This window comes from Apodemus sylvaticus, chromosome 16 (genome assembly GCF_947179515.1).
Source record: "Apodemus sylvaticus chromosome 16, mApoSyl1.1, whole genome shotgun sequence".
Lineage (NCBI taxonomy): Eukaryota > Metazoa > Chordata > Mammalia > Rodentia > Muridae > Apodemus > Apodemus sylvaticus.
The window spans coordinates 88,669,894-88,683,822 of NC_067487.1; the positions used below are offsets into that span (position 1 = coordinate 88,669,894).

Here is a 13,929-nt window from a genome sequence, read left to right on the forward strand (position 1 = left end):
GCATCATTTATAATTCTAACTTGGTATCTCACTCTACTCTGAAAAGAGACCTTATTAAGGGATCTGCATTTTATTTGAAACAGGTTAAGTATACCTGAGCAATAATAAAAGGTATAAACACCCCTGGTAATATGGGAAAAGTACACCACCATTATCTGCACAGTGTCATTTCTTAAAAAGATTTCAATTAGATCGAACTATACCTGCTCTTAGAGGAAGCTATAAGGATTTTATTTGCTACTGTCTCAAATACACAAACGTACAAATTATGTAGAAAAAACAGCTTTCAAAGTATGATTAAAAAAAACAAAACAACCTTCCAAAAGCAAGCTCCTTTCTCCTACCACCCCCATCTGTCTTTTTAACAACACCTTAAGAGAGTATCCTGAGAAAAATAACCTTTGAGGTTTTAAGAGATAAGGAAAAGGAGAAAATGGTTTTGGACATTATCAACTCATAACTGAATCCAGAACTCTCAGTTACAAAAGTCAACAGCTACACAAGTCAACAGCTACACCTCTCAAGTATCTTGCTACAAGAAAATATTATTTTTCTAAACAACAATAGCAACAACAAATCATATTGATTTTTAGAGGAATAATCTTTGATTTTAGGGAAAATAGTGTAAGGTAGAGAGATGAAGTCAGGAAGTCCCATTTAAAGCTTTAAGGGGAACAGACTTAACTCCACTGAGTCTGAGTCCAATCATTTGCTAATGTTAGATAAAGGAAAGATTTACAGTTAAGGAAATCTAACTTTGTTCAGGGGAAATGCAAGATACAGATTGTCCCATGCCTCTGCCTAGCTTACGTTTAGAAGACACAGACCTAGATTCTTCAAATTCAGCGTTCATCCGATTCCCAAGCATACATTTTTCCGTAGCTAACATCATATGTGGTGAGTTCTCTATAGCTCAGTCTTTAAACATCTTTTACTGGCTCTAGTAGTCAGTTTTGTCCAATGCTACCAAGATATTCAAGGAAATATTAATTTTTATTCTACTATAGAAAACTGTGGAAAACTGTACTTAAAAGATTTCATTCACTCTATGAGCTAAATTTTTACTCAGAGATTAAAATAATCAAGCAGAAAAGCCTCTTTTATCCTAAACAATTATATATAGAGAATTGTACATATTTGATTAAATTAGAAAAAAAACCTTTTTATCTTTAGCAAAAGGTGGCTTAATGTGGATATTGAAACTATTATTCTTCAAAACTGTTGACTTTTAAGAGAGCATTTCAGGAATCATTCCCTCCCCCACCCCATCCCCCATGCACACACTCTGTCCCACTCACACTGAACCAGCACTGCTGACCCACTACCCATAAGGAAAACAAAAACATTAGGCATGCACAGCACAGGCTTATATTTAGGCAGATTTTGAATTTAAGACTACACACTCTGAAATGGCATCTTGAAAGAGAAAGAAAAGTACATCTACACATGTAAACATATACTCTTCTTAGATGACTTCCAAAATGCACAAAAGGTAAACATTTAGTAACTCTGAAAGTAAATGGGAAGCTAAGCATCACTAACAACACCAAAACAACAACAACCACACACAAAAAACCAAAATAATAGCAAACTACAGCTAAATGGTTGATTACAATACTTTTTAAGTTTGTGATTTTCATCCTTTGTCATAGTGTTCTCTGTCATAATCTGTTCATCAAGCATAAAGGCCTTCCCTGTGTCTATTCTCACAGGCACCAAGGCTCATAGTCCACATACATTCATACAGGTACACAAGCAAACACACAGAAAACACCACAGTGAGCTGATCATACAAGTTTCTCTATGAGGAATTTAAATTATTTTCCTAATTCTGACCTATTTTTATGTAATTTGCTTTTATTTCTTTTAGTCCTAAATGTTTTGCATCACTTAAAGTCTCCTTAGATGCAAATCTACTTGGAAATGGGCTCTTGCCAAAGCAGCAATCTAACACATCTATGTGGTTCAATAGCCATTTATCAATTGATCATTATCTCTATCTGTTTTATTAACTCTTTTTTCACTAGAGGGAAAAACCTAAAGCAATCTAATCTTTCACAGCATGCATGTACATACACACAACTCAAGGAAAACCCGGATTGGTGATATCTAAATTTTAAAGTGGGGCACAAGTTATTCGATTCTAAGGTTAGTGAAAACACACACTGTTCCAACCACAAGAGAGCCACCCAGACAGAAAAGTGCTTCAGAAAAACATCTCGAAAAGTGTTCTGCAGAGACAAGCAGCATCTCTATCAGACAAGAAAGGAACTTTTCAGTGTGAAAAAAACAAAAAAAAAGGATTGCACATAAAGAGTTGCTTACTGGGCTTATGTTGATTGCATTTAAATCTCAGCTTACTCGATCAGTAGTTATCAGGGTCCCTCTGCAGGATGTCAAATACACCTTATTCAAATACATTTCTCCTATCTAAAACTGGCTGATAAAACTGTTTACCAATTAAATGTTCAAGAGCAGGGCTTTATGCACTTTCTTGGGCAATTGTTATTTCTAAACTTGTGGCAGTTTACAGCCTTTAAAGTAGTTTTATTTCATTACCAAACATTTTAAAATCTACCCCAAAGTATTCAATTTCCGCGAACTCTTACATACAAAAGAGCAGTTGCAGTTATTTTAAAGGAGTGGGGCAAGACCAATCTTTAAACAGCTGCCATCTACTTAACATCCCAGTATATTTGTTAGTACTACTTTGGTGCTGCATGGAAGATAAACTAACTCTTGCTTTGTATGGGTTTGGGGTAGGCTTCTGAAAAGAGGAAAGTTTCTGGGTTGTTTCCCCTTTGCCTCCACTTAACCCTCGCTCCCCCCGCGGAGCCTGAGAGCCTGCAATTGTGCAAGAGGAGCCGGGCACGCAGGGCGCAAAACACCGAGCACTGCGGGTGATTAATGATCCTTCTGCTGCTGCCCTGGCGCTCTCCAGGCAGCTCTCCCTGCAGGGCAGCAGCCTAGCTGCCGGTGGCGGCTGAGCGAGAAGCGGCTCTGGGAGAACGCAGGGGCCGAGCCCAGTGTGAGTGCACCGTGCAGGGCAGCGGGCAGGTGACAAGCCGAGCTGGCTGCACCAGGGCCAGGGGAGCACGGGGGAGAGCGAAGGCACCGAGCCACCGAGAGCCGGAACGGAGGCCGAGAGCAAGCCTGAGTGCAGCCTGCCGCCCTTGGCCTGACCCGGCCGGCAGGGAAGCCTGCACAGCCTCGCTCGGGTCTGAGTCCAGCTGCTCCAGACACCAGAAGTCAAACCCGCTGCTGTGAGGGGCCCGCGCTTTATGACTGTTCAGTTGCAAGACCTACTTCGAGACAGCAGACACTTTGACCAAGTCTTTCACAGTCAGAAAGATACATTTGTTGAGTGGCCTTTTCTCTTTTTCGCGGGAAACAAAGAAATAAATTAAGGCAGGGCTCAGGCTGTACAAGGTGAAACTTTGCAACAAATGCCTTTGCTTTCTCTAACTTCGATGTCCTTTCTCCCCTTTGCCTTAAAGAGCCCTTCGGGAAGCCATGAAGTAACACTGCACATTCCAGTAACACAGAAATGACAATATATATATATATATATATATATATATATATATATATATATATATATATATATATTAATTTCAAAAACATTTAGAAAGAAAAGTAGCAGGAAGAAAAGGGCACATAACAACTCGAGGTTTCTTTAAAAAAAAATGAAAGAAAAAGTAACTTACCTGTTGGGACATTCTGAATAAGAGGTTAGTATCAGCATTTTGCCATGTCCCCATGAACCCTGGTCCAGCCGCAGTCGTTCTGGCTCCGAACTGCATGGAGTTGTCAGTACAGGAGTCTCTTAAAGTCAAGTCTCTTGCCCTCTTTGGCTCTCTGTCTCTCTGTGTGTCTCTTTCTCTCACATCCACTTCTGCCTCTTCTGACTGAAAAGTGAAGGTGGATTTTTTGAGCTTCTTGGCAGCCAGTAGCAGGAGTACAGTGTAGGTAAGAAGCTGGCTGAACTGTGCATTTCATTCGGGAAGGGGGAGATCTGGGGGAGGGGGGGTCAGAGCTTCCTTCGCACCTTCTGCACAGATATCCCTATCATTTATGCATAGATTGTGACTCCCCTAGCTTGCCTCTGCTCAGTTTCACAGCTGCCTGTCAGGTGCGCAGGCAGCACTGGAGACCCAACCATCAGCTTCAAACCCTCAGCCACTGCATGTCATTGGACAGCAGAGCTAGGAGTCAACTGCACTGTTCCACTGTCAGGCACCAAATGACACTGTACTAACCCCCCTCCAGATACACAGATAGACACACACACTGGTGCATACTCCACAGACTGCCACGATCACCACCCACAAGGCCAGGGAAAGCCAGGGCTCCTCCCTGGGAATTTTCGCCAACAATGCTTTCTGCTGTAACATGTTATATCCAGCACCAGTCCTTTCTTTAACACTTGCAAAACTATGACACTTAAATATTTTTAGTTAAACTGGAAGCAAGTAAAGATTCATCTGGAGGAGAACATAAAGTTTGCTTAGTGGCTTTTTAAATATTAGCTGCCACAAGTCACACCGTAATGCTGGGGCTATTTATAATCACATATAAACTCATAGGGAAAATAATATACAGAGATTTGACCTTATATTATAAAGGGTGAACAAGCAAAGCTACCAGTTAAACATGGAAGATGTACACTAAACATATGCAAAAATAAATATATATCACTTAATACCCAGCACCTCAAGCCATTAATTACCAAATGGAAGGTTAAGTAAAGAGACACTGAAGGAAGAGAAGAAAAATGAATACCTTTTCTTAAAGCTCACATGCAGAATAAAAACCTTTGTTAAAGTTCTCAGGTAAGACATCTACATCAACCTTTTAAATCATAAAAAAAAAGGGCAAAAGATGAAGAAAAAAGAAACCTGTCCTATTTCAGGCAAAAAGTAAAGCATATAAAAATGCCATTTTTCATTTAGGACCTCTATGGAAAATTCTATAATGTTTCCCTGCCTGATGAAATATAACCCTGATAGTAGGTCATATTTTTAATTAAACCAGTTTTAAAACAAAACAACAATTTGTTAGATAGTATTTATCTCCCTTATTTATGGAAAAAGCAGAACTGAACAAAATCCACTGTACATAAACACTGTAACTTCAAAATGGAAAGCTAAATTCATGCCATCTCATAAAAGTAGTCAGCAGGAAAAAGCCATCCTTCCTAAACTTAAAATGTAAGGAACAATAATCTTCAGTCACTTACAAATACTGAGGACAAATGTAGCACTCTGTTTGCTCCTTCTTAACGAAAGAATAACAATAAACCTTCCTCTCAGAAACAACAAAAGAAACAGAAAAGCGTTTCGATGGCAGCCTGTGTCATTAGTGGACAATGAGAAAAGATGAGCAACCGTACGCTATGTTGACACAAATGTGCCTTCCCTTCTAGAACTGACATCTCCTGAAAGCTTTTCTGTTAAACTTCCCTCCAGTTCACCACCATTAAGCACAAAAAAGTCTCAAAAGAAGCAAATTCAATATCTGAAAGGAGACTAACAAGAACCCAAAGAATTGTTGCCTTAAAATATATTAAGTCTACCTGTGGTCAATAAAAATATTCTTTCGAGGGGGAGGGCGGGAAAAGCCCCTATGAGTCAGTTGTCAACGGTGACTGTACCTTTACTATTACCCACTTAACTCCCTCTAAAATTTGCTAGCCTCTTGATTTCTGAAGTGGCACTCAGTGCCTCAGTTAAGCTGCCTGCTCATCTCCTGACCTTCCCACTAATGGCTGTTATTTGTGGGAGGCTTAAGGACACTGTCAACAGCAAGCTTCCTCCTCGCTCCCCTCAAGCACTGTTGTATCCTCTGCCTGCATGTTCTCTCTGGCCTCTTCTGCTTCCTCTCCCTCTCTCCTAGTCCTTCCCCCTCCTTCCCCACTCTCCCTCACTCCCTCTTCCTATTTTTCCAGCCCCACCCCTTTTTCTCAGTTCTGAGATCCTCTTCTTTCCCAGGTATTTCCCCTAACCCCCACACATGCGGGCATGAACGAACGAACACACACACACACACACACACACACACACACACACACACACACACCATACCATACCACACCACAAGACAAAAATCAATTTTCATGCAGCAGCAAGCACCTGCAGTAATACACTCTTTTATTAAAACTGTTATTCTACAAGACTTGAAATTCCCCAGGGATCGGGCCATGTCAAAGCCGATATAATTAACTAGAGGCTCAGCAACGGATCAATTACCAGACAAGCAAGTGATAGTGAAATCAATGAAAGATCATCGGCCACATTATCAGTGTTGCAACTCATTAGGGCAAAACTGAGAAATGTGCTCAACGAGAGCCCAAGCAAGGTGGCATTACAAAACAAAGGGCTAATTTGGAGACCCCGCTGTGAACAATCTGTAACTGAATTAGCCCTTTTCCCCCCTAAACTGCACAGCTCCATAACTAAATGTGATAGACTGAGAGAAGCAGTTTATTAAGACACCAACCCCAAGTTTATTTAGTTCATAAACTCTCTCCTAGAAAATCAATACAGTCTGTACAGGGTTATCAGGTTGACTAGCTAATGCATCCAAATCTGCTATGCCCAGCCACAGTCCTCTGACAAAATGCTACCCAGAGTATGCAAACCGGTCTCTCTCAGACTGCAAGGTCTAACCAAACAAGTCTGCAGCAAAACTATTACCTAAATATTCCTGCCGTAGCCACGCCTTAAAAACATCAGGATAGGGCTGGAGAGATGGCTCAGCAGTTAAGAGCACTGAGTGTTCTTTCAAAGGTCCAGAGTTCAAATCCCAGCAACCACATGGTGGCTCACAACCATCCTTAATGAGATCTGATGCCCTCCTCTGGGGAGTCTGAAGACAAATACCGTGTACTTACATATAATAAATAAATAAATCTTTAAAAAAAAAACATCAGGATAGCCTCGTAAGATTCACAAGAAAAATCACAACAATTACACAGTACTGTACCTCCTAGATGGATTTTGTCAAACAAAATTTTAGTTAATTCCTAAAATCAGTTAAAAAAAAAAGTAAAAGCTTCATTATAACAACAGACACCAGTCCAAAGAGTTAGCTATATATAAACATGCTAAAGTACAAACCTTGAATGTTTATGTTTTTTTATTATGTTTAAAACCATTTTTTAATAAATTTTAGAACATAAAATTCTGACTCCTATAGAAAGTCCCAAAATATGTTATGTGAACTTGCCATCCATTTCCATAGGGAAATGTAGAACCTTGATGCTTTTCTAGCCAGTAAGAGACTTGAATTGTTTTTTAGAGACTCAGGTCCATGACTAACAACAAAACCAAGGCACCAAGACATCTCCTGAGGCTTTCCATTGGCTCAACATTCTGTAGATTACAGAATAACCCTCTGAAATCCTTTGTATCCAAGTTATTTACAACTAGGCCATGGGGATAAACATCGTTTTCACAACTATTGCTTTCTTCCTGATTCAAAGTCATGTACTTCAGATTAGGGGATCACAAATCTGAAAGGTCACGTGACGCTCCTCACAGTCCCTGAGACTGAGAGTTAGGCTGTGTACACTGAGAGGTCCACCAAGGAGCTCTCAAGGTCCTGAAGAAACTGTAGAACTAGGAGTAACTAACTCTTCTTCATAACACACAGCAGTAACACACACACACACACATACACACATACAACTCTGAAATACTTTTACAACAGTAACATAAGACCAGGAGAGTGGACAAGGTAAGCAGCTCTGGAAATAACTAATGATGTTTTAACACTTACAATGTTTTTACTTATTTATTTATTTATTTATTTATTTATTTATTTATTTATTTAAAAAAAAACCTGTACTATTAGCATGCCATCAGTATACTAAACTGGCTTCAAATTCTAAATCCTAAATGTTAATTTTAAAAAATAGTTTAAATTCAATTTACAGATGCTACAATTACACATTTGTTTTTATCTGGTATTTATCAAACATTTCACCAGTCATGCTTCTAATAATATTTTTTAAAGTTAAGCATATATACTAGCCCTGCACTAACTGCACACTTTGGATAGTAATTAAAAGTTGTAATTACAGGAAATTCATACTTTTAAAAACCTTTTTGCACATAACGACACACTGTGCATGTACCCTCAATGAGATCCAATTAGTTACAAAGAATTTGCATTTCAGTTAGTGTAGGATAACAAGACTACAGAGAGGTGCAGAGCAATCCCACCAACAGAGGAAGGCAGTGTGTTCTTTCCTGCTCGCTCTGTAAGCAGTAATTCCCACAAGTGATTGCTTAGAATGTTACTATCTTTTTAATATTTTGTAGTGAGGTGAATTTGGGTCTTTTATTTTCTCAAAAATTACACAGTGATGGAAAAGTTAGTCACAGTTACTGACTACTGACAGGCCAAAGAATGCTCTTTTGCATATACTTTTGGAATAAACTAGTTTATTTATTATGTTGCTTTTTGTTTGTTTGTTTATGGGAATATAACCCATCATTTCTTTATATATATATTACAATTATTTTTTTTTAAAGACAGAGTATCATCATGTAGCCCTGGCTGGCCTGGAACTCACTTTATTGACCAGGTTGATTTCGAGAGATCTGCCTGCCTCTGCCTCTCCAGTGCTAGGATTAAGGGTGTGCTCCACCATACCCAACTTTACTTTTCTTCACTGGATTTAATTTCTTCAAAACACAGGGCTTTCTTAAGGTCATTCTGTGACTGGGAACATAGAAGCTATATAAAGGTCGTGGTTCTGTGCTAAGAAACTCAGGCCCTGCACTAAGAAAGCACTTGAAGGCTTTCTTTCTTTCTCTCTCTCTCTCCCTCCCTCTCTCTCTCTCTCTCTCTTTCTTTTTTTTTCAGTTTTTTTCCTCCCTAGCTAGGGCTACAACGTAAATCCTGAACAAATATAAAATAAATGTATGGCTTGAGCACACAGTTTAAGAAGCATCCGCAGGACTACTGACAGCTTACAGAACCGCACCTGTGACTCCCTGGGCTCAGTTCTCTCGCTGTTAGCAGACTCTGTAATCTGTAATGACAGTGTACTGGCCTTTGCTCTTCCTTCAGTCACAATTTACTTCCAAAGCTTGGTTAAGTACAGACCTGGGTTAAAGATCAGTGGTTTTTCATGTGACACATGCTGGTATTTATCTAATGGCTTGTCAAGACAAAACTGTCCCTGTTCTTGCCAAAATAATAAAAATGATGCTTCACATCGCATGACAATCAGCACTTCCTCATGGTGGGACAGCTCGAGCTTTCTGTAACTCATCTATTTTATAGAAAAAATATTGCTAACTGGCTATCCACTCTCAGTGTACAGAATCAGGTTGCCATCCTCAAATCTCTTTCCTTCTCAGAACTCTAAGGCAACCTGTAAACTAGTCACTAATGACATGCGACCTTAACATATAAAGGAATGCTGAAGCTCAGGTTCCTAATGCATTAAGGCACATAACTTAATATATGCAAATTATGCAGGAGCAGCAGGCTGGTCTCAGTCACAGAGGTGGGGCAGGCAACTGAGGAAATGTCATTTTTCTTGAGAACGAAGTGTAGGACTTGCTTTGCAACATCTGTTGGTCTGTGTGGAATGCTAACAGATGTGTTAAGTGGGAAAAAAGGAGAAAGAACTAATGAAGGAAAACTCCTCTGAACAGATATTTCCCTCACTTCCATACTCCTAAGGAAGAAGGTTGACAGTCACCCTTTCCCCTAGTGAAGCCTGCCACCCTTTCCCCTTGTGAAGCCTGACACCCCTACTTTATTGTGCCATTTCTTTTCAGACACAAAGTTAAGGAGGAACAAATTTGGTTCAATATAAAGAATAGGAAAAAGTAAAGCTAATAATAATTTCAATTTTAAATTTTAAATAATAATTTCAATTTTAAATTTTAATTTCCACTTTTTTGTTTGCTTTATAATTGTATAGTTATCTATGTTTATACAATTTGATGAGAGGACAGTAAAATATTTGTTTCCCTTAACACATATAAACCCAAACATAATGAGGACACAAGCACATCTATGTGCACTCTGTGGAGAAAAGAAGAAATGACATTTAAAAGTACTTCTTAAGATCAAGAGCTGCTTGGTTGATAATGTTGTTCATTTGAAATGTAAATAAGTAAAATAACCAAAAAAGATCATAAAAATAAAAAATGATAAATAAAAGATCAAGATCTGAATTATCTTTTCGGTTTTGTTTGGTTGTTACAGGTGTTTTTGTTTGTGCTTTGTATCGTTTTCTTTTTGAGACAGGGTTTTTTCCACATAGCTCTGACTGTCCTGGAACTTACTATGTAGCTCAGTCTGGCCTCAACTCGAACTCACAGAGATCTGCCTGCCTCTATGAATTATCTTCCTTAATGTAAAGATACTCATTGTTACAATTAAGATTCACCTAATATTTACACCTAAATCTTTGCTTTCCAACTGATTTCCAATTTCTTTCTTTCCATTTCGATCTCTGTAAGAGATGGACAACTGTGTCTCGATTGCCAATGTTCCCAAACAGTAACATCTGGTAATCATGGGTCCTCATGTTTAAATTTTAAGGAACCAGGAACATTTTTCTTATTTAGCAATTGTTTTTCTTGTTTCAGTTTATTCGGTGACTGAGCTGTAAGTAGCAGATTGACATGTATGTAGCAGTCTTTAATTCAGGTTAAAAGGATGACGCATGGCAGGGGGTACATGGGGGTACATGGTGGTTCAGATTTTAATCCCAGCCCTTGGGAGGCAGAGGCAGGCAGACCTCTGTGAATCCCAGGCCACTTTGATCTCTATAGTGAGTTTCAAAGCAGATAGGAGTGAGATCCTATCCTCAAAAAGATATATGATTCATGCACGCCAACAACTAAATGTAACCAGGTGTCATATGTAAACGATCTAAACTACACAGTCTATTACTCTTTCTATTAAAATCTTTATGGTAAGAATTTAGGTTTAGAGTCCATGAATTAGCTAATTTAAAATTAGCTTAAAGGGTCTTTATGAAAAGGAGAAGAAAAATCTAAATTCATGTTATTATCTTTGATTGGCATCTCAATCCTTCTCCTCCAAGAGTCTGTGTTAGAATTCACTTGTTCCTTCATATTTATAATATTCATATATAACTATATATAAATGCCAGATGGCTTTGACAGCCTAGTTGGACATTTCAACATATAGTAGCTTCAGCCAAAACAGCCCAAAGATTCTGAGGAATAAGACCATTGTTCAATTTTTAAGTAAGAGTACCCATGCCTTCATTTATAGTCAGCTTTCTGCCAAACCATTATAGACATACTAAATACTCAGATGTGAACTCACAGGAACACCAATCACATCAGTGCACGAGACATATATAACAGCTGCTATGCACTGAGAGAAGAAAATGGTGACCAATACTGACAGAGAAAACCTTATGCAGTAAAAATATCTTTATGTGACCAGAAAAGGAACACAAGCCCCTTAAACAAGGTTCGAGCTACTTCAGAGAGTGACATTAACATTCCCCTTAGGAAAATATTACCTAAACGCTTTACTGAAAAGGAGAAAATACTCCAATTGACACTTGTCTAACTTGCCTGAGATGCTGTGTCTGACACCCTAGTCAGGGCTGAGCGCCGGAATGCACTTCCAGGAAATGTTAAAAGGCTATAATCCATGGATGCAAAAGATCAGAAAATGGACAGATGTGGTTAGGTACAGTAGATCAGGTAGCTTACAAAATGCTAAGGAAATGAGAATCCCTTGGAATCAAGATTCACATTTCAAAAAAGCATCTTCAGTCAGTACAAATCTTATGCCTACAAAAGATCAAACATTTTCCTATTTTGTTTTGATCTAAAAAGTAAAAAAGCGACTGTAATTTTTTTGTGTGTACAAGCAGTGACAAAAGCTGTCTTACTATCACAAGCTTCAGTTGATGTCCTGTGAGAAAAATCTTCTGAAAGAATCAGTGGTATCTTTCCTTAAATGACTATGAGGATAAAAATAAAAAGCAAAAGCAAAAGACAAAAATCCAACAGGCTGGGGCATGGAAGTGCACTGGGGAATTACTTTCATATGACCACGAAAGTTGTGGGATTGTAAAGATAATATTAATGCTTTTATTTACTTCCTTCTAAAAACTGTAGCCTGAGATGCTGGCAGCTCTAGTAAAAATGTCACAGTAATAGTTTAAATTACTGTCAAGAAGGAAGATTGAGATTCACTTCTGCACAAGAAAACCCTGTTACAAGGCTCAATACACACAAACACACACAAACACACACATACATACATACATACAAACACATATACAAGTTCTCACAAACACACACACATACATACATAAATACACACAAACACACACATACATGCACAAACACATGCACACATACTAACAAACACATATACAAGAACATACACACATATACAAAGATGCATACATACACAAACATACACAAGCCCTTACAAACTACTTAGACACAAAAACATGCTTACACACAAAATCATGCATATGCCCACACAAACATACATTTAAGTGAAAAACATTGATGCAAAGAAAATTTGTATGATTTCTGGATTGTTTTTCAAATTAAAAAAACTTAAATAGGAGAGTGGGGGCCTTTGGTGTAGGACCTCGGCTGGACGCAAGCAGGCAGGAAGCTTTTCACACACAACTGCACTGTCTGTCCATCAGCTGATGTCCTGGTTATGATCATCTTAGGGAAACTCATTAGTCTGCACGTGTATGTGTGTGTCTCTGTGTGTGTGTGTCTGTGTGTGTGTTACATATGTGTTACATTTCAATTCTCAAAGATTACTACCCTAACACATCCATTTTAAAAACAGTGACAATTAGAATAAATCTTCCCTAGAACTATGTGTAAAAAATGAAAAGGGGAAAAAGGGGATGAAATAAAAGAAGACACTTTATCACAATCAAAATCATTCGAATTATTGCCACAAAATTCTATTTCATGCAGTATCTTCAGAGGTTAAAAACTGTTGAGAAGCAAGTAAACACATTCATTTCCTAGCGTGCACATGAGTGTGAAAGACAGTAAGGGGGTGGAACAAAGAATAATTATGTGGGAACAAACCTCAATAGGACAGTCAGAGAATGTGAGCATATTTAAGTGACTTAAATAAGAAAGAACAACATACCTCAAGTTGAGATGGATCAACTCCACAGCATGGGACTTTAAAATGTGCTTGCCAGTCCTGGTCACCAAGCCTGCCTTCTGATTTGTAACTGAGGCAATTTGGAGGCGGGGAGGGCACAAAATGTGCCTGTTGAGAGATTAGAAGAGGAAATTTTATATAGTCTGCAGGCAGTATTTTACAGAAATCCTGGTTGCATCAAGATACTTTATCTTAAAAACTACAGACATAATATACTCCTCTGACCACTCAAACACTTGTAAAAAGAGTTAATTACTAAGGTGTATAGCAACCTACAGTTAAATATATGAACCATAAGAAAACAACAATGAGGAATAACAGAATAGCTCACTGAGGGGTGACAGGACAGGGGAGCCACTCAGGGCTTCTTGAGTGCAAGCCTGTGTGCTAAGAAGCCAAACCAGCATTGCACTTAAGATTCTTTCTTTAAGGAGGAACTGGACAGTCATGTGGGTATCTGACACCGGGGCTGCCAAACACAAGTTCTACCACTGAGCCACACTCCAGTCAATACCCCAACTTACTCCATTTTCTTCTACTAATCATCAAGAAAATCATTATAAAACTTTTTACTCACTGTTGAAGAACTATTTATCAAGCTTCACATACCAAGTACAGGAAGTTGTGGGGACACCAAAATAAGACATGATCCCTGCTCACAGGTTTATAATCTACTAGAGAATAAAAGCCATGCGCTAAAACGACCTAACATAAATAGAGATAGTGTTAAGGCAAGCACAGTAGATCCTTATGATTTAGGGA

General features: G+C 38.6%; 1 protein-coding gene across 6 annotated transcripts in view; it reads right to left on the reverse strand.

Annotated features, from left to right (window-relative positions):
• Nucleotides 1–13,273, reverse strand: part of LOC127666992 (zinc finger protein basonuclin-2-like) — a 46,643-nt gene extending 33,370 nt beyond the window's left edge. For 3 of the 6 annotated variants that reach the window (XR_007973758.1, XR_007973759.1, XR_007973760.1), the window contains exons 1-2: nucleotides 13,150–13,273; nucleotides 3,708–3,908 (exon numbers count right to left, since the gene is read on the reverse strand). Coding sequence is in view for 3 of the 6 variants with exons in the window: in XM_052160003.1 (XP_052015963.1) it covers nucleotides 3,708–3,908; nucleotides 11,583–11,663 (282 nt within the window). In the remaining 3 variants the exon portion in view is untranslated. Of the gene's footprint in view, nucleotides 1–3,707; nucleotides 3,909–11,582; nucleotides 11,679–13,149 lie in introns of those variants that run through there. The other 3 variants (XM_052160003.1, XM_052160005.1, XM_052160004.1) reach the window with 1 other exon arrangement.
• Nucleotides 13,274–13,929: the final 656 nt, after the last annotated feature.